The sequence below is a fragment of the Callithrix jacchus genome, chromosome 2 (assembly GCF_049354715.1).
Source record: "Callithrix jacchus isolate 240 chromosome 2, calJac240_pri, whole genome shotgun sequence".
In the NCBI taxonomy this organism is placed as follows: Eukaryota; Metazoa; Chordata; class Mammalia; order Primates; family Cebidae; genus Callithrix; species Callithrix jacchus.
In genome coordinates this window covers 54,010,759-54,031,850 of record NC_133503.1, presented here as the reverse complement: position 1 = coordinate 54,031,850, position 21,092 = coordinate 54,010,759, and the positions used below count along the sequence as shown (strand labels likewise).

Here is a 21,092-nt window from a genome sequence, read left to right as displayed (position 1 = left end):
TTGGAAGTTCGGGCTGTGCAATTAAGCTTCTGTGAGCATTCCTAATGATAATGTGTGAATGATGTTCAATTAATTCATCTTTCTGTTCTCAAAGTACCAATCAGTCAGCATCAGCCCTGGACACTATCTCCTAATTCTCCTTTGACCTGTGGGGGCCACTACTGATACTAAAGTACCTGCCCACCTCAAGAACAGTGAAAAAAAGCTCTCTAGAAAAACCTATTTTCCCAAGCCAGGTATGGGAGACAGGTGTCAGATGAATAAGTAAATAAGGCCACGCCCCAATTTTAGTTTTGTAATTTATATAGGGAATGGGGGCCTCATTGTTCCATCCCTCCCCAGCATCGAGTCTCAGGATTCAGGGACTGATGAGGATTTCTTAAGGCCACACAGTGCTGGATCATTCCTCCTCCACCCCTCTGTGGAAAAGTCCATTCATAGAGTGCCTGTGGCAACCCTCCATAAGGAGTCGCATCAAGCTTATTCTTCTTGGCTGTCTCGTAACACAATGCCAGGCCACAGCTGGGAAATGGAAAACTTGGAAGCTGACCCCTGGCAGTGGGCTGAAACCCTGGCATTCTGATGGACTGCACTCTTTTTGTGGCACTGGCTATGGATGTCATGTCTCACAGGGTGGACATAAATTCAAGGTTTGTAGAAGTCTGCTTTAGGCAGACCCCAAAACCCAGGGGCAGAGTTTCATGTGCACAGAGTGTGCAGTGTTCCTCTACATCTGGGGAAACCCTACAGAAACCCATCCTTCACACCCAATAGCAGTACCCTAGATGGAAGACCAGCCAGTATTTTGCCTTTTCAAGTGTTTATTTTTATACATTTTTTTGTATTAAAAAGAAAAGCATAATTACCACAAATTACAAAGGACTAAAGCAGGACTAGAATAATGAATGAATCACTTCAGCCTGGAAAGCAGATACTCTCAATAATATTAATGTTATAATACAAGCTCATTCAAGTATTTTACATTTTTTTTGTCCTTTTAAATATGATATCCTAGCACATAGTAAAGATAATGTACTACGAGCGTTAAGGTGGAACCTTCTCCGCAAAGCCAGATGACAAGTTTTCCTCTCCAGTGAGAAATGGGCTCCAAGTTCTTATCTTCTCTGCCATCAACATGGCTGAAGGGGGAGAGGATGAGTGTCAGGGAAAATACAGGGACCCTTCCACACGGGAGGTACTCTGGGGTTCCATTCAGGAGGGTGCCAGATAATTCAGATCACTCTACCCAGGCTTTTTTTTTTTTTTTTTTTTTTGGCAAAAACAACCTTCGCCCTCCCTAACTAGTCATCTTCCTTGTCCCTCCTCCTCACTTCCAGGACCTTCTAAGCAGCTTACTTTCTTTTACAAAAGCAATCACCAGGAAAGGGAAAAAAGAGCTACAATGGAACAAAACAAAAACGTTTAACAACTTTGACATGGGGCTCAGCACCTCTATCTGAGCCCCAGGGGTCCAGGCTGGGACAGGACTGGATGGTCCTTCTCTAATGGTAGTGCCTTTGCTCCCAGGTGCAGGAGAAGACGGAAGAGAAACCTGCCCCTTAACAGGGCTGAGGCACACAGACCTGCTGATGTCTGATGCCCAAAGATTATGTTGGCATGGACCAACCTTGGGAGGGACAGGATGAACAGAGGGATCTGGGCAGGCTGTTGCTTTGTGTCTCAGGTCTTGGATCCCCATGGGAGGATGGTGGGTGTGAAGTGGCTAGCCCTGATGGCCCCCGCCACTTCTGGCATGCTTGTCACAGATACATCGGTCCTAAATTCAAGTGTCTTCAGAAAGTGAAGATGTAAACTACTCTTTGCAACATTAACTCCTAACATGTCACAAAAAAAAAAAAAAAAAAAGGAAAGAAGAGAGAAAAAAAGCTCCCCACTCCAACCACCAGCCTATGTTGAGATGGAGTCCTCATCTCCCTGCCCCAAAGGAGCTTCCTTTCAGGGATGTCTGTGAAGAAGATGGCAGCCCCCTGGCCTGGGAGTAAACTCTAGATAAGAACAGCCTTTCCCCATACCCTAGGGCTTGTTGTGCCCTCAAACCAGAAGAGGAAAAACACTGAGGTTTCTGTGGTGCTGGATACGGTACAGGGCTGTGTGACCTGAAGGAAAGAAAAGAAAGGAGAAGGGAGTCCAGGAATCCAGTGTCTGGTACAATGTGAGGTGGGCACCAGATGGCAGGAAAAGGCCTCAGATACCACCATCACAGCAGAGACCAGACGCTCATCCTTGGTTTGAGACATGAAGTCACAGGAACTGAGACGGGCTTCCCACATACCAACCACTAGGAGGGCAAAGGTGGGGAAGGGCACAAGCTCAAATTTAACAATTTACTCAAGGTAAAAGGGAAGCCTTTGTCAGCCTGGGATACTGTCTCCTACTCCCAACCTTTGGGCCAACAGAGGAACCAGCTGAAGAGCAGAGCCAAACACATTGCAGTAAGTGAGCAACAGGACCGTGAACTCCTCCATGTTACCCAGATCCCACTGAGAGTGAACATGCAGTCATGCCCATACTCAACACACATCCCAGTTCGTGTGGGTCAGTCCTTCATCATCCTCTCCCTGCCTTCTGACAACAGCAGACTCCAGCCATTCCATTGTCATTTACAGCCCAACCCAAGCAGTCAGTGGCTGAAGAAGAGAATCAGGTATACTCTATGTCCACATATACCTTCCTGCCACAGGGCTTCACCAACTGGCAGGATTCCCCCCAGCCCCCAACTCCTCCTCATCCCTTGTTCCCAGGCGGGTCAATTGGAGAGTGAACATAGATAGATGGCTTGCAGAAGGGTATGCAAGATGGGGAGACTCCACCAGACCTTAGGAAGAGAATGGCATCTTTCTCCACCTTTTAAGAGAGACAGAGCCTCCTTGAGGTCTCAGAGATCTTTCAGAGCAACACAAATGTTTCCAAGCCTCAGCTGCAGGTGTTCACCTTTCCACTCTGGGTGGAGGAAGACATTCAAGCTGAGGACAAGTGTGTTCCAGATGCAGGCCAACTCTGTTCTCCAACAGTTTGAAGGAAACTTGGCCTTGGGGTTCCCAGGATAGGATGAAGGGTGTCACAGCAGGACAGGGCCTGGCATGAGGCAACAGCAAGCAGAGCAAGGACACAACAGTGGCAGCAGTGTACAGACACAGGACGTCAGCTTCAAACGATGCAACAGCAGGGATATCTCGGGTACAGCTCTGATTCGAGCCACCCCCAACTCTCTTGCCTCCAAGATGGAGACACTGTACATGCAACAGTCCAGAGAAAAATTCTAGCCAGTCCAAGCCCAGGCACATCCAGAGAAGGTGGGAGCTCTTCAGGTTGACTCCACCGAGGAAAACAGGCATTTGGGTATTTCAGATTCCCGCTCCACAATAAGGCAACTTTTAAAAAAATATTATTTCCAAAAACAAAACAAAAATTCCAAGGGAAGGGGAAAGACATCACTTTCTGTGGATTAGGTGGGGGTTTTCTGATTTTTTTTTTTTTTTTTTTTTTGGTCTTTTATGGTCGGTTTTGTCTTTTTTTTTTTTTTCCTTTTCATTTTCTCAAGGATGGAAAGGTCAGAGAAAAATAAAATAAATCATCTTTCAAAAGTCTTTCCTGGTATAAGCAGCGTCTCTCTGGGCTGGGGAGTAAAGGGTGTGGGGCAAGGGGAGTGGGGAGAGGCTAAAACCTTCCCCCAAACCCCAGTTTTAGATCCTTTGGTTTCCTTCTCCCAGAATATGGCAGAAGGGCATGATGGGGATAGCAGGGAGAGTACATGGTGATGACAAACCCCAGATGATAGAGGGGCCGATGCTCCTGGGGCCCAAGGGTACCACCAGAGCCTTCTGTGGGACAGTGCTGGGCAATGGGGCCCGCAGGGCCTTCTTGTGGGCTGCATAGTTGGCTCGAGGGGGAGCAGGAGGTGGTTAGGGGTGGGGACCAGGGTTTCGGCCTACTAGCCGCGGACAGGGCTGCAGAGTGATTTTGGTAATCCAGATGAACTATCAATAATTTAAAACTTGATATATATATATTTATATATATATATATATATATATATAAAAATCTCCCCCCTTCCCCCCACCCTTAGAAGAAGCTAGGATGTTAAGAGTCATGGAGAGAGGAGGGGGAAGGGGATGTAGAGGCTCCTGCCCAGGGGTACCTCTGATAGCCCAAATGGTGAACACATTGCTACTCAGCACAAAGGCCTGTCCTAGTAGCTTCAGGCCTGTCCCTTCATTGTCCCCTCTCCTGGGACTGGGCACCCCCATGGACTCTTACCCACCCCACCCCTTTCCCCTCTTCTCAAGCCCCAGGGCTAAGGAGTTTTTCACTTTCCCAAAGTCTGTGTGTTCGAGTGCTGGCTTGTCCATTTGGCATCTTCCCGGACGGGCTGGCCGGTGGGTGGTGTAGGGGGTTGGCTGATCATGGCGACAGGCCTGCTGGAAGACTGAGAAGGGCACCGCTTCCTGCCCTCACCACCGCCACCTCCTGCTACCACTGAGTGTCGCTTGTGGTTGCCCTCCTCACCCATGGGGGGCTGCAACAGAGGAAGGAGTCACAGGTGATCGGAGGCACTATCTACACCCTTTTCCTTGCCAGGTCTGTAGACACTTCCTATTTTCTATCTCCAAATATAGAAAATGAATGGGTTTAACCTTAAAAATAAATGATCAGTTATTAAGCATTTCTCCATGCCAAGCCTTGTGCTGTTTTATGCACATTCTCTCATGGGGTTGGCATCACCCTTTGATGTGGACCCATGGACATCCGATTTTATAGATGAGGAAACTAAAGCACACACACACACACACAAAAAAAAAAACTTCCCCTGGGTCTCATAGCTGGTAATTGGTCAAGACAAAATTTAGGTCTATTGGCCCCAAAAGGCCAGGCTTTTATCCAACCACATTTCTGCTTCCCTTCCAAGAAGGGATCTCTTGCTCAGAAATGTGGAATGTGGCATGCGGTATGCTGCAATGTCTCAGCTTAGAAGGCCCAGATCCTTCTGGGGATCATCTCATTCTCTTCAAGGCCTAAAGAGGATCCTGAACTAAAATTCAGACCATGTTCCAGCCTGGCCTTACCCTAACAAAGGTCCTATAACCCCAAGGACAGACATTTCCTTCCCATTTTGGGAACCAAAACTGAGTCCTTGTTCCACCCTAATACGTCTACTCATCACAAGGGTTCTCTGTAACTTGTACCCATCTTCTTTCCCTTCTCCTCCCCAAGGGTGGAAATGCTTCAAAATGAAATAAAACAGATTTGTCTTTATAGTGAAAGACCTGAATGGCTCTGCCATTATGTTACTGGATGGTCAAAATCTCAGTTTACCTGTCTATGTCTGCACATCCACATAAGGGTTAAATGAGGTCGATGTAAAGTGCCTGGCACATAATAAACACTCAATAAATGGCAGTTTTAAAATAATAAATGCGATATGGTTTGGCTGTGTCCCCACCCAAATTTTTTTGACCCCCCCACAACCCCACCCAATGTCAATCTTGAATTGCAGTTCCCATAATCCCACATGTCATAGGAGGGACCAGGTAGAGATAATTGAATCATGGGGGCAGTTTCCCCTATCCCGTTCTTGTGATAGTGAGTTCTCATGAGATCTGATGGTTTTATAAGGGACTTTTACTCCCCTTCGCTCTGCACTTCACCTTGCTGCCACCATGTGAAGGAGGACATGTTTGTTTCTGCTTCTGCCAAGAATTTAAGATTCGTGAGGCCTCCCCAGCCATGCAAAACTGTGAGTCAACTAAACCACTTTCCTTTATAAATTACCCAGTCTCGGTTATGTCTTTATTAGCAGAGTGAGAACAGACTAATACAAAATGTAAGGGCTATTATTGTCATTTACTTGTATTTGCCTTTTTGCTAAAAGGTTTGAAGGGACTAAGATGACTAACGGACATGTCTACAACAATATAAACTCTCAGAAGGAATAACTGAGTCTCTTTCCCTTATCTCTAAAGCACCTAACACAGAGACATCCAATCAGTATCTGCTGAATCAATTAAATTACTCCAATTTCCCTTGATATATCCAGCAGTAATAACACAGCCCTGCCACTGGATGTCACCATTGAGGCATTGCTCCAAGAACACAGGGACCTGGGCATTAATTTATTAACTGGGGTTGGAATTGGCCTTTTCCAGAAAGAACAAATGTGTATATCTTGGATACCACCCATCATGACCAACTAGTAGTGCCTAACTTGGGCACAGTAGCAAGGAGGGTGGTGAGATAGGAGAGAAAGAGCACTATGATGGTACCACAGAAGGCAGAAGCAGAAGCAACCATACAACTATCTCCAATTAAGACTTCACTGGCCACTCAACCTCCATTTTAAAGATGAAAAAAACTAAAGCCCAAATTATGGGGAGCAGGGAGAAGGGTTCCTGGGCTAGGGGCACAACGGGACCAGAATCCAAGCATCCTGACTCCTGGTCCAGTTTCCTTTCCAGGACAAATAGGGTTAAACAAAGACTTTCACTTACATCTACTCGGAAGTCTTCAAGACGTCGGAATTTGCCGAGGTATTCTTGCAGTTTGGGGTCAATGTCCAAGTTTTTGGCTTTGGAATATTTCAAGAAGGCCCAGAACTTCTCCAGCCCATATAGTTGGCCTGTAGGGAAAGAGCGGTAAGGATAAACTAGTGAGGATAAACTCAAAGGAGAGAGAGGTGTTAAATAGTACGCAGAAAGACCGAAGTTGAACTGGGGAAGAGAGTCCTAGATGACCACCACGCCCCACTGAGATCCAACTCTGGCTCTTACCAGCTTCATAGTCCTTCACCGTTTCCTCCTGAAAATCTTTGAATATGTCCAGCCGGAACTTCTTTTCCAGGCCATAACTGTAGTATCGAAAAAGGCACTCCAAACCATATCTGCAGAACACAAGTCAGTAAAATCAGGGCACAGTTTCATCTGTAAAATGGAAAAATGTGCCTGCATAACGCAGGAACTACGAAACAGTTTAAATGACGTGTATTTCTGTACTGAAAAAGCAGCATATACACTTTAAGAATACTAGTCTAAGTGGGTCCAGCATGAAATGTTCAGAGCTTTCCTGGGGTCAATAAACTCTGCCCCCCCTGCCCACAGACATTTATTTACTCTTATTCATTTATGAAGTGTCTATGGTTGCTTTCTGCTACAAGAACAGAGTGAATGGAGTTGAGTAGTTACAAATAAGACCTTACGGCCAACAAAGCCTATTTACGGACTGTTTCTAGAAAAAGTTCGCCAATCCCTGGTATAAGAACTCTGCAAAGCCATCTGACCATACCAATTAGTAGGTCTGTTTATTTATCTGAGTCAGAAATTTCACTTCAAGGAACACATGCAGCCAGTTGCGGTGGTTCATGCCTGTAATCCTAGCACTTTGGGAGGCCAAGGCACATGGATCACTTGAAGTCTGGAGTTTGAAACCAGCCTGGGCAATATGGTGAAACCCCATCTTTACTACAATACAAAAGTTAGCTGGGCATGGTAGTGGGTGCCTATAATCTCAGCCACTCAGGAGGCTGAGGCAAAGGAACTGCTCGAACCCGGGAGGCAGAGGTTGCCGAGAGCCAAGATTGTGACACTACATTCCAGGCTGGGTGACAGAGCGAGACTCCCTCTCAAAAAAATAAAAAAGCCAAAGAAATGGCCAAAACTGCAAATTTAGATTTTTTTTTTCTTTCTTTCTTTCTTTTTTTTTTTTGATACAGAGTCTCACTAAGTCACCCAGGCTGGAATGCAGTGGCACAATCTTGGATCACTGCAACTTCCGCCTTCCAGGTTCAAGCCATTCTCCTGGCTCAGTCTCCCATGTAGCTGGTATTATAGGCGCATGTCACCACACTCAGCTAATTTTTGTCATTTATTAGAGATGGGGCTTCACCATGTTGGCCAGGCTGGTCTCAAACTCCTGACCTCAAGTGATCTACCTGCCTTGGCCTCTCAAAGTGCTGGGATTACAGGTGTGAGGCATTGCACCCAGTCCAGATTTAGATCTTAACAGATGTACAAAACTGTTTATAGCAGCATTATTAAGCAAAATACAAAAGTCTATGAATAGAGATGCAATTAAGAATAATCATGGTGAATCTACACAATACAGTAATATAAGCTATTAGAAATTAATAGTGGCCGGGTGCAGTGGCTCACACCTCCAATCCCAGCACTTTGGGAGGCCGAGGCGGGTGGATCACAAGGTCAGGAGATTGAGACTATCCTGGCCAACATGGTAAAACCCCATCTCTACTAAAAATCCAAAAATTAGCTGGGCATAGTGGGGAGTGCCTGTAATTCCAGCTACTGAGGAGGCCGAGGCAGGAGAATTGCTCGAATCAGGGAGTTGGAGGTTGCAGTGAGCTGAGATCACGCCACTGCACTCCAGCCTGGCGACAGAGCGAGACTCTGTCTCAAAAAAAAAGAAATAGTATAAATGTGTATTTATGGACACTGAAGAATGCTTACAATATATTATCAAATGGAAGACATGTTTAAACATGCTGGACACAGAATGATCCCATGAGCCCGTTTTTGTAAACAAATATGTAAATTTTACAACTATATAAGCATACCAAATCTAGAAGAGCACAAACTTCATGGGATGCGCTAAATATGCCATGAAGAAAGTAGGAAGCTTGATGGCAGAATAGCACTTACTGTCTCTAGAATTATGAATGTTTTCATCAGCTTTTCCAAAGTTTTCATATAATTTACATATAATTTTTCATATAATTTATAGAGAGCACATTTTTACATTGAAAATCGTGGCGGGGTGTGGAAGTGTTTGTTTTTTTATTTTTTAAATACATAGGGTCTTGCTATGGCAAAAGGATCACTTGAGCCCAGGCTGGTCTCAAACTCCAGAACCCAAGTATCTTCCCGCCTTGGCCTCAACAAGTCCTGGGATTATAAACATGAGCCACCATTGCCCAGCAAGGATAAAAGAATTCTTAAGGTTTTTTTAAATAGCAAAATATGGGAAACAAGCTAAGTATCTACCAATAGATTAGCTAAATAAATCACGGTACATCCATATAAGACCATATTATAGTCTATACAAAAAAGAACAAGAAAGTTAATTATGTACAGATATAGAATGATCTCCAAAATATAGTATGAAGCAAAAACAAAACAAATGCAAGGCGCAAAAAATATTTTAACATAAGCTAGCTTTAGTGTAATCAAAAGGAGTGGTATTGGGCATGGGAGACTACACAGATACCTACTTGCTTATATAAAGTCCTTTATAAAGGATCAACAAGATTCTAATACTGGTTGCCTGATGGGTGTGGGATAGGGATGAAACAACTCTTCATTATATAATTTTTTTTTTTTTAAAACTCAAAGTCACCCAGGCTGGAGTGCAGTGGTGTGATCTTGGCTCACTGCAACCTCCACCTCCTGGGTCCAAGCAATTCTCCTGAGTAGCTGGGACCACAGGCGTGTGCCAGCACACCTGGCTAATTTTTTTGTATTTTTAGTTGAGGCAGGGTTTCACAGTGTTAGCCAGGATGGTCTCAATCTCCTAAGTTTGTGATCTGCCTACCTTGGCCTCCCAAAGTGCTGGGATTACAGGCATGAGCCATCATGCCCGGCTATATAACCTTTTAAACAAACGGTTTGAAATTTGAACCATGTGAATATTTGCTCATTTAAAAACAAATTTTTCATAAAGTATATGAATAAAAATACACATGCAAGAAATTTCAAACTACAGTTCTGGAAGCAGACCAACTAGGAACCCCACACCACACCTAAGCAGCAGCCAAAGTCCCCCACCCCAAACCTGCTTACCTGTAGCCTTCTTTGGCATCCTCCAGAGCCAGCTGCTTGAACTCCTCATACATCTTTTTATTGAAGTGATCTCGGAGGAAGAAGGACCAGAAGCGGAAGAGTGTGTTCATCTCCTGAGACTGGCCAATGCCCAAGCGTTTCCGCTCTGATGGGAAAGAAAGGAGGAAAGATATGTCTCAGGTTCACTCAAGATGTTCTTGCTTCAGGGACAAAGGATCCTGGAACTTAAGACTTGGTCCTTTCTCCTGTACATTCAGATCCCCTCGCACATCATCTGCCACTTCAGTCATTCAGCAGATATTTATTGAGCACTAGCCATTCTGCACCAAGCCCTGATGTTGGGAGCTGGGCCTGTACTTTGCCAGGAGCAGGTGGCAGCAGCTTCTGAACCAGACTGGCAATCTAGCTGTTCACCTCAACTGGCACTGCTTTCAAGTGCCGTTGAGAAAAGACAAACTGTAAATTCTAACAAACTATATTCTGCTCATTACCAATATTTATCTCAAGAGTCCTGCTGGGTGGATTACAAAGATCAAGACCAGCCTGGTCAACATGGTGAAATCACATCTCTACTAAAAATACAAAATTAGCTGAGCATGGTGACGGGCGCCTGTAGTCCCAGCTACTCCGTAGGCTGAGGCAGAATTGCTTGAACCCGGGAGGCGGTAGTTGCAGTGAGCCGAGATTGCGCCATAGCACTCCAGCCTGCCTGGCAACAGACCGAGACACTGTCTCCAAAAAAAAAAAAAAAAGTCCTACAATATTCACAAGTACAAAATGGTAATATAAAATACAAAACACCAAAAGCACAAGCAACAAAATATGAATCTGATAAAGGAATCCCTACAACTTAATAATTAGGATAAATAATCCAGTTAAAAAGGGATCTTGGCTGGGCAAGGTTGCTCACATCTGTAATTCTAGCATTTTTTGAGGCTGAGGAGGGAGGACTGTTTGAGACCAGCGTGGTCAACACAGTGAGACCCATCTCTACAAAAACACTTTTAATAATTAGATAGGTAATGGTGGAGCATGCCTGTAGTCCCAGCTACTCAGGAGGCTGAGGCAGGAGGATTGCTTGAGCCCAGGAGTTCAAGACTGCATTGGGCTCTAAATATGCCACTGCATTCCAACCTGGGTGACAATACAAAACTACGTCTCAAAAATAAATATAAATTAAATAAAAATAAATAAAAATAGACAAACAATAACAAGTGTTGGAAGGATGTGAAAAATCAGAAGCCTCGAATATTGCTTTTAGAAATATAAAATGGTACCTCCACTTTGGAAAACAGTCTTGAATTTTGTCAGAATTAGGTTAAACAGTTACCACATGTCCCAACAATGCTACTCTTCCACCCAAAATAAAGGAAATGCTACATCTATAGGAAACCTATATGTGAATATGCTCAATAGCATTATTCATAATAGACAAAAAGCAGAAACAACCCAAACAGCAATCAACTGATGAATGGATACACAAAATGTGATACATCCACACAATGGAATATGATTTGGCAATAAAAAATAAAGTACTGATGCATGCTACAACATAAACCTTGTTGTGTATTTGTTAGTAGACAAAATATACTAAGAGAAAGAGGCCAGTAACAAAGGACTACATACAATATAATTTCATTTATGTGAAACTTCCAGAATAGGCAAATCCTTAGAGGCAGAAAATAGGTTAGTAGTTTCATAGGGCTGGGAGGATTTGCAGGGTAGGGAGTAGTTTGCATGTATAATGAGTGTGACTGGTAAGGGGGCTTAGCATTTCTTTTTAGGGTAATGAAAATGTTCTAAAATTGATTCTGGTGATGGGCACACAACTATAAGGATATACTTAGAGTGATTACATTGTATACTTTAAATAGGCATATTGCATCATAGATAAATTATATCCCAATAAAGCTGTTATTACACGCAGACAGAGTAAGAAAGAGAGAAGTGAAGTGGATAATCCAAGGATTTAGCAGCCATGTTTTGTTGAATGAAAGGGGATGGATGAGTTAATAACTATAGGTGACTAGTTAGATTGGTTTTGTGCATCTTTACAGCCAACCTATCAGAATACTATAAGAGGGGAAGACAGATGCGAGCATCAAGACAGGCTCTTTCCTTACACTATCTTCTATGGGGGGGATCAGCAAACTACTTCTGTAAAGGCCCAGAGAACAAACATTTCATATAGTCTCTGTCACTAATCTTTTTCTTACAACTTCTTAAATATGTGAAAACTATCTTTAGCTCCAAAGCCATACAAAAAGAGACTACTGGCTGGATTTGACACACAAGCCACTGTTTGGTAACCTTTGTTCTGGAGAGCATATACCACCTCTTCCATACCCTTTTGTGATTGACAGTGGACTAGACCTGACAATAGCTGGGTCAGTAATCATGCCAGAGATACAGAAATACTTAATTGACAACTTTAATATCAACAGAGGAAGATCAAGGAACAGGAATGTTGTTGAGTGCTATATTCCCCTAGCTTCCTAAATTTTAAAACTACCTGGCCCAAGTCTAACTTCAATCCTTCTCGCTATAATGTCATGTCTTATTTTGCTCTGAAGTCAGATAACAGAGTTACTTATCCTCCCCACCCCCAACTCTTACACTCTGGGTCTAAATAAGGGCCCTAGAGGCTCATCCCCTGCCCCGCACTTCTTACCATTAAGGCAGCGCCTACGATACTTATGGTAGACGTGTTGTGTGAAGCCATTTTCCTTGAGCAGTTCATGGGAAGGATGCTGGAACTTGGGCAATGACTGGGGAGTACAGCCATAGCTGCCAACTGTAGGTGTCCCTTCTGAGGGGCTGGAGCTATAGAAACCACAAAAGATACTGTCACCAGGTTCCCCAGAGCAGCCCCACCATAAGGTTAGGAGGGGTCCCTCTGATTCTTTCTGTCAGCCAAGATCCACCCTCTCACAGAGCATCAAACAAGGAGGCTCAGTTACCGCACTGGGCCTTTAACTTATATCCATGGGTCTGATTAACTCTGCATCAACTCTCAAGAGGGCTTTACAAAGAGGTACTGAGGCTTACAGAGATTGGGAAACTCATCCAGGGTCATAAGACTATTTAATGGCAGAAACCTGTCCAATGATAAAACTCGAGTTTTAATCATTTATTAACTTTAAGCATTTAACCTTCCTTAATGAGCCATCGTGAGTCAATCCAACTACAGTGTACCATTGAACAACATGAGTTTGAAATGCACGGATCCGGCCGGGCGCGGTGGCTCACGCCTATAATCCCAGCATTTTGGGAGGCCAAGGCGGGTGGATCACGAGGTCAAGAAATCAAAACCATCCTGGTCAACAAGGTGAAACTCCGTCTCTACTAAAAATACAAAAATTAGCTGGACATGGTGGCGCACGCCTGTAGTCCCAGCTACTCGGGAGGCTGAAGCAGGAGAATTGCTTGAACCCAGGAGGCGGAGGTTGCAGTGAGCCGAGATTGTGCCATTGCACTCCAGTCTGGGTAATAATAGCAAAACTCCGCCTCAAAAAAAAAAAAAAAAAAAGAAAAGAAATGCATGGATCCACGCATGGCTTGCCCGCCCAACCCACAGGCATGGGTCCACTTATATGCAGATTAATTCCACCTTTGCCACTCTTAAGACAGCAACACCAATCCCTCCTTCTCAGCCTGCTCAATGTGAAGACCACGAGGATGAACACGTTGATGATTATTCCACTTCCACTTACTGAACAGTAAATATTTTCTCTTACAATTTTAACTTTTTACGTTCAGAGTTATTTATGCAGGTCTGGTAGGTAGGTAAATTATACCTCACTCTCCTCCCTCCCCCCACCCTCAAGTAGACGCTAGTGTCTGTTGTTCCCTTCTTTGTGATCTTAGTAATGTTTTTTCTTTAGCTTACTTTATCGCAAGAAGATAGTATGTAATACATATAATATGCAAAATATGTGCTGACTGTATGTTATTGGTAAAGCTTCTGCTTAACAATAGGCTTTTGAAGAGTCAAAAGCTATACATGAATTTTTGACTGCGTGTGGGGTCAGCACTTCAGCCCCTTTGTTGTTCAAAGACCAACTGTGTATTTTTTTCAGAAGGATGCCTATTTGCAGTCTGTGTCATCTCTGCAGGAAGCAGAGGGCATAAGTTGGTGGCTGTCAAACATTGCTTTGGGGAACAGGGAACACACACTGGGGCCATCTTACTGAAATAAATAAAAAAGAGTGGGAGCCCTACCTCAAGAAGCAGAGTCAGTAGTTACAGGTGGAGCCAGTAAATATGTATTTTTTTAATTTTTAAAAATTTTCAGGTAGTCTCCCAAGACACAGCAGGCTCGGAGACTCCCAGAAATCTGTATATTGAACTACCTGACTATCTTTCCTCAGGTAGGAAGTAGATATCCAGGCTTAGAAACCAATTCAGACATATTTTCTCTCCACATATATGAAATTCTGATCTCATGTGACTGCCACACCACTTCTTTAGGAAAAAAGCCTCCCCATTTCCAGGTCCTGGGGCTGAGCTTTTCACACTGGTTTTTTAGAAACCCTCTTAGATGAGAGTCCCCCTTTAACTTTCAGACCAATCTTCTTGGTCCAGTCAACTTCATGGCTTGCCTACCCAACCCACAGGCAGCCTGATCACTCTTCCCCTACCGTCCCAGGTACCTGATGGAAGCAGTACGGGGCCTGTGCTCACGGGAATCCATCACCCAGCCGACATGGCTCTCCAACGGTGGGTTTGAACTGTGTCTTGTCTTTCTTTTTCGAGGCATCTGCAAAGGTTAGCCAAGGGTTTGTTACTATTTGTACTCCTACAACTCTGAGAAGCATCAAGCACTTGTAGGACTAAGATACTCTCATGGGTGTGATCTCTCACGTTTTACAACAGCATTCTCATAGCTGTTCTCTTATAATGTTCACAATGGTAAGCTAGGAACTGGTATGCTTATTTTACCAGTGAAGAAATCAAGATTTGGTAATGAAGTGATTTGCCCAAGGACTCATACCTGGGTCAATCCTCCTTAGGCCTTTCTACATGGGGCCACCACTCCCACACCTAATATATTTTGTAGATGTTTCCATCTAATCCTAGGTGAGGCCACCAGCCTCAGAACACAGAAGAGGTGAAGGATTTGGCACTTCCTTGTCTTAGACAAACAAGGCAAGGGACAGAAGCAAAGCATTGGAATGCAGTGAAGTTGGCCCAAGACTCTGAGTAGCCCAGCAGGAACACCCCACCTTGGCATCCAGTGTCCGTCCTTCTTTCACCACTGGGTAAAACCGTGATGTCTGGCTTGAGTCTTTGAGCTGTGGTGTCCGGGGAGTGCGGGGTGTCCTGGTGTTGCGGTAGTTTGGTGACTCTGGGACAGTGGTTGGTAGAGAGCGGGCGATGGTGGAGGGTTCAGGAGCACCAAACAACTTGTTGGCCAGGGCATCTGTGGGAACTGCAGAGACAGAGAGAGGAGTCAGGAAGCAGGGGAAGGCCTGTGGCATCCACCCTTGGATAGCCCACAGTCCAAGGGCTCCAGACCTTCTCACCCATGTCAAAATCTCAGATGTCTGCCTCTCACCTTGCTGGAACCGAGGTGGCCCAGGAGGAACTTCCTGGTTGGGATCCACAGGGGGCTCAGGGGTCAGTGTGTCAAACTGCTCCCGGCTGATCATATTGACTTTTTTGAAGTTCTCAACCTCTTGCTGCAGAGGATATGATTTGGGTGGGGAAAGATGTAAGTAAGCAGGCTGCTCTAGCCTGTTTAAGGAATCAAGACTGGCAGGATGTTGGAGAGGGCAGCTCCTACCTATGTGGAATTCTGGTCCCTAGGCTCTCAGCTGCCCAGTCACCATTCCTCACCCCAGTTACCTTGGCACAAGTGTGCTAGCCCAGAATAAGACAGTACCTGCCTCACCATCCCTGTAGTAAGACTGAGATCAAGCTGACAGCAGCTCCTCAGGAACTCACTACAGACTCCCCTGAAAGCTCCAGTGTTTACCCATCTCTCTTTCTGTGACTGTTTTATCACACAGTAGCTGGACAACTCTCCTTCCTCCTTATTTCTAGTAAATGCACTGTAACAAGTAACAGTGCTCATCCAAGGACAACCTACCACCAAACATACCCACTCTGTAAAATCCTACAACAGAGATGTTTTGACTGTTTCCAAGCAGCAGCAATTTTTTAAAAGACCTATCTTTTCTCCATTTTTTCATATAAAGCAAGCTTCTTAAAAGGCTTCTAAATTTGTAGAGGCCTAAATATTTAAGACTAGAAATAGGCCAGGTGCGGTGGCTCACGCCTGTAATCCCAGCACTTTGGGAGGCTGAGGCGGGCGAATCACAAGGTCAAGAGATTGAGACCATCCTGGCCAACATGGTGAAACCCCGTCCTCTACTAAAATACAAAAAATTAGCTGGGCATGGTGGCGCACATCTGTAGTACCAGCTACTTGGGTGGCTGAGGCAGGAGAATTGCTGGAACCCAGGAGGTGGAGGTTGCAGTGAGCCAAGATTGCACCATTGCACTCCAGCCTGGCGTCTGGTGACAGAGTGAGACTGTCTCAAAAAAAAAAAAAAAAGACTAGAAATAACAATTTACCCTTATGCTATTCCCCACAAAAGTGTCTAGCCAACTATTATAATATTAAGTATGGATGCACAGGTAGAACAATAATCACCCACACCTCACCTGAAGAGTTTACAGTGTTTATACATCACTCCTCACTCCTAGTGTCCAAGCTAGATGTTAATCACCATCCCCTTCCCACATAGTAAAACTGAGACTCTGAATTATAAGGACCTGCCTAAAGTTGCAAAGTGAATCAATCTTCCTCTTCTCTGTATACTTCAGGCACCCCAGGATCCCCAATCACTGCTATGTTCAAACCTCACCTTGATCTGGGAATACTCAGGTTCAAACTTCTCAGCCCACAGGTCCTGCTCATAGTAGAAGAGGCCATCATTAATGACCTTGGCCAGCTCAGCGCTCATCTTGGCACGGGAGGTGTGGTTGCCTGTGCGGTCCCCTCCTGGGTGCCGGCGCATGTAATGTGGTGTCTGGGTGACAATGAGGATCTTGTTGACATCCCTGTCATCAATCTCATAGTCAGATTCCTCATCAGACCAGGCAGTAAAGGTGTTCTTCCGCCCATCCATCTGCTCCATCTCCTCATCAAACAGGAAATCCAGTTCCTCTTGCTCATCCTGATCCTTGGACATCAGCTGCTGGGAGGGCAGCTGCTGAGGCAGAGAGGTCGGGTGGGTAAATCTGGGCTCCTCTGACTTCTAAATCAGGACAGATGAAGGGGAAAAGGAATCACTGGGGATCCTTGGCCCAGATTCTATAGCTATTCCATGAAAGGGAGGCTCCAACCCCTCAGTGTAAGACTGTACAACTATGACCCTGGTAACACCAACAGGTCACAAGTGTTGTCCTGGGAGTCAGCTTTATGACTATGAGAAAGGATGTCTCATAGGGAGTCCAGGTTCCTCCACTCACAGCTCACATCAGTCACTCACAACTAAATGATGAGTTCTCCATAGGCAGAAACTGTGCTCTCATTTACCTTTATATCCTACATAGCACCTAGCCTAGGAGTGGGCAAACATAAGTTTAGCAGGTTGATTCATCCATTTATCTATCTACTCAACATCTCCCAATAAACTGGAAGCTCCATGAGGAGCAAGGACCATAGTGGCCTTGCTTTCCATTATATACTCAGTGTCTAGATGGGGATCTGGTAATAGCAGACATTCAATTATATGATAAATAAGGAAGTACCATTAGTACCAGGCTCTGTATGAAAAACATAAAGCAGAATAACGAATAAGACAAGGTCCTTGTTACTTAGGGTGCTCAGTTTAGTGGGAGAAAGTCAACCAAACAGCCAACTGCATTGTGGTATGGTAATGGCTATAAGCAGCTTTGTGAAAGCACGAAGCGAAGGGAGCTTAGCCAACTGGGACTGAGAATGGTTTGGGAAGGCCTCCTTGAAGAAGTGACTATCACAGGATGAACGTAACTAAGCCAGATGAAGATAGGGACAGAGTATCCTAGGCAGAAAGAGCAGCATTGTTGCAAAGGCAAGAGAAAACAGGGTGCCTTCCGCAAAGAGAAACTATTTCAGTTTTGACAGAATGACTATATGAGACACTGAGAGAGAAGCATTTGTCTAAACTCACAATATTTATTCAAAAGTAGATTCCCTGCTGTGCCAGGTCGAAGCAGGGGCTCTAATTCTGGAATGGGAGCCAAGTCTGGCTCCTGTTTCAAACAAAACTTTGTAGGCCTGCACTTTGTAAGACCCTTATCCACCTACTACCTTTTCCCTCATGTCTCTGCCTGGATTTCCAATACTTTTTAAGGGCTGAAACCAGAACTGTGGGGCATTCTGGGTATGAACAGGCAGGCAAGAGAAAGGAGATGAGAGGTAGTCACTGCAGTAATGACAAAGGAATATAGAATTCCACAGACCCGAAAGTCCAAATTCAATTCTGAAGCCTCCTCACAAGTCCCAGGCCAGAGTCTCCAAAGAAGGGGTAAGGGTAAGCAGGTATGTGGAGAAAAATCAGCATTTAAAAAGGAAGTGCCAATTTTAGTTAGACAGTGTAATACCTCTCTAACAGTGAGCTTCATCTGTTTTTATATATATTTTTAAACTATTTCTAGAATATTCTAACCTCTCCTTCCTTTCATCTTAAGATGGGAAAACTGAAGCCTTGAGATATTAAAGCTTCCCTAGGTCACCTCGCCATTAGTGCAGCAGACCTGTGTGTTCTAGTGTAGACTAACTCCGTATCTCACCCATGCATCTGCTTCCTAACCCTTCCTTCTTCTGAGGGCCTAAGGGGCTTTACATACGTGACAGCAGAAACATACTCAGGGAAAAGACACTGAAAATGCAGCCCCAGAAATTTAGATGGAGCAAAAAGAAGAGCCAAGAATCAAGAAAACTGAAACACTGCTGCCAGATGCTGCATAATCACTTCTTATGAAAAATGTCACCAAGGAACTTACACAGTAGGACGCCCTAACGGGTGGTCCCCAGGAAATGGAAACAGGCCAAATCAACCTTTCTGTAGCCACTACCGGTAACTTCAACTCACACTATGACCCTGAACTACCCAGATTTCCTGCTGGCCCCTCAGAGCTAGAGTGCTGTGCCCATGTGATATCCCCTTCAAGCACCCTAGGTCAGAGTGCTAGAACCAAGGCAATAGACAGGCCTCACCCACCTTGGGCCGTGCTGGGGACGGCCGAGGCCTCTTCTTCACTTCAATCCAGTTCTCGGAATCCAGGTCAGGTAGGCTGGCAGACAGGCCCTTGGGTAGTGTCTTTAGGTTGCTGACCTCTTCTGTTTTGGTTGACACTGGGGTGACTGCACGAGGAGAGCCAGGTGCCGACTCTAAAGGGTGGAAAGATGAAGTCCTCATCCCTCCAGCATTCCTCCTGATGCCGGCCTAGAGAAGGACTGTTGCCTGGAGGACAAGGGCAATCCACATGCCAACAGGTACCTACCTGTCTCCTTTTGGTAGTGCTGTCGGGGGACAAACTCAGGGCAGTTGAGAAGCTGGGAGAAATCAGTCTGTGAATAATCCACTATTGGGGGACCAGGAAGAGGCCACTTTTCTGGTTCCTCCCTCCTACGAACTTTCTCATCAACAATCTCCACAACCTTGCTGTCTTTTAGGGCCTGAAAGGGAGGAGGAAGAAGAGGGGATGAAGAAGAAAATCTAGGACAGAAAGATCTTGGAAATGGTGGTCAACTGGGTTCCCAAGTCTAATGCTAGCTACGGCAACAGAGTGAGACTCCATCTGTATTTTTTTTAAAAAGCCAGTCACAGTAATACCATAGTAGAACCAAACTAGAAACTATCTAACTTGCCATCACAAAGGCAATGTATATATTTACAGCATATCCATTTGATGGAATACTACTCAGACATTAAAGAACAATTTTACATGTGCTAAGATGGAAAAATTCACACAATAGCAGTCAAAAAAGCAGGCTGGGTACAGTGGCTCACACCTGTAATCCCAACACTTTGGGAGGTCAAGGTGGGTAGATCGCTTGAGTCCAGGAGTTCAAGACCAGCCTGGGCAAAATAGCGAGACTCCATCACTACAAATAATATTTTTGAAAAATCAGCTGGGCATGGTGGCTCACACCTGTGGTCCAAGCTACTTTCGAGCCTGGGTGGTTGAGGCTGCAGTGAGCTTTGACCACACCACTGTACTAACTCCAGCCTGGGCAAAAGAGCAAGACCCAGTCTCAAAAAAACAACCAAAACATCCATCTATAGAACCAGCAGTTGAAAAAACTATGGGGCATTCCACAGAGTGGTGAACTACGCAACTGTAAACAGGAATGAGGAATATCTTTCTATTATATACTGCTACTTTGCAGTTAGCTCCCAGATATTATGTGAAAACAAAAAAGAATTGAATGGATGTGTTGTATATTTCCATTTACCTAAGAAAGATGGATACAAATACATATAGAGGCATATGCTTTTCTCTTAAATGAAAAAGGTTCTAAAAAGTTTGCCTATAAGAGAAGGAAGGGGTAAGTGACAGAATGTAAGTCAGACTTTTAGGAATATACCATGATGAGACTCTGGAACCATGTAACATTTTATGTAAATATTAAACAACTTAGAAAATTATAGGGTGAGGAAGAAAGCAATCTCTAAAACTTGGGAGCAAAATAAAACTAATAAAGTTAAATGTGGTGTAACCACACAGATTCTTTCAGATGATTTGAAGATACAGTTATTTGACTGTGTAAGTTGAAAAACTGTTTTCAGTGGTAGTGGAGGTATTTGTAAGAATAATGTGGCTTATGCCTATAATCCCAATACTTTGGAAGCCGAAGTGCGAGTATGGCTTAAGCCAAGGAATTTGAGACCAGCCTGGGCGACACAGCAAGACCTCATCTTTACAAAAAATTTAAAAATCAGCCACACATGGTGATGTGCACCTGTAATCCCAGCTACTCAGGAGGCTGAGGCAAGAGGACTGCCTGAGTTCAGGCGGTTGAGGCTTCAGTAAGCCATGATCACACCACTGAACTCCAGCCTACGAGACAGAGCAAAAAAAAGAAAAAAAAAAGACTGTAGACATACTGGGAAATAAAACAAATTAGTAATTATGTTGATATCATTAGGAATTAAGATTTTAGTCATGAGAGAAAGGAGTAGGTAAAATAAAAGACCCACAAGTTTAAGTAAAGACCCTGTAACCCTGAATTTTAATAGAAAATACCAGAATAGGCCAGGCATGCTGGCTCATGCCTACAATCCCAGCACT

General features: G+C 44.4%; 1 protein-coding gene across 12 annotated transcripts in view; it reads right to left on the bottom strand.

Annotated features, from left to right (window-relative positions):
- Window positions 1-803: 803 nt before the first annotated feature.
- LARP1 (La ribonucleoprotein 1, translational regulator) overlaps window positions 804-21,092 on the bottom strand; it is a 136,991-nt gene continuing 116,702 nt past the window's right edge. For 9 of the 12 annotated variants that reach the window (XM_035289298.3, XM_078363613.1, XM_078363623.1 and 6 more), the window contains 11 exons: window positions 19,302-19,476; window positions 19,019-19,188; window positions 16,676-17,068; window positions 15,361-15,484; window positions 15,029-15,234; window positions 14,456-14,562; window positions 12,475-12,626; window positions 9,804-9,948; window positions 6,786-6,895; window positions 6,507-6,634; window positions 804-4,537 (listed from right to left, as the gene is read on the bottom strand). In XM_035289298.3, the coding sequence (XP_035145189.1) occupies window positions 4,328-4,537; window positions 6,507-6,634; window positions 6,786-6,895; window positions 9,804-9,948; window positions 12,475-12,626; window positions 14,456-14,562; window positions 15,029-15,234; window positions 15,361-15,484; window positions 16,676-17,068; window positions 19,019-19,188; window positions 19,302-19,476 (1,920 nt within the window). In that variant the 3' untranslated portion in view covers window positions 804-4,327. The remainder of the gene's footprint in view (window positions 4,538-6,506; window positions 6,635-6,785; window positions 6,896-9,803; window positions 9,949-12,474; window positions 12,627-14,455; window positions 14,563-15,028; window positions 15,235-15,360; window positions 15,485-16,675; window positions 17,069-19,018; window positions 19,189-19,301; window positions 19,477-21,092) is intronic. The other 3 variants (XM_078363604.1, XM_078363601.1, XM_017969111.4) reach the window with 2 other exon arrangements.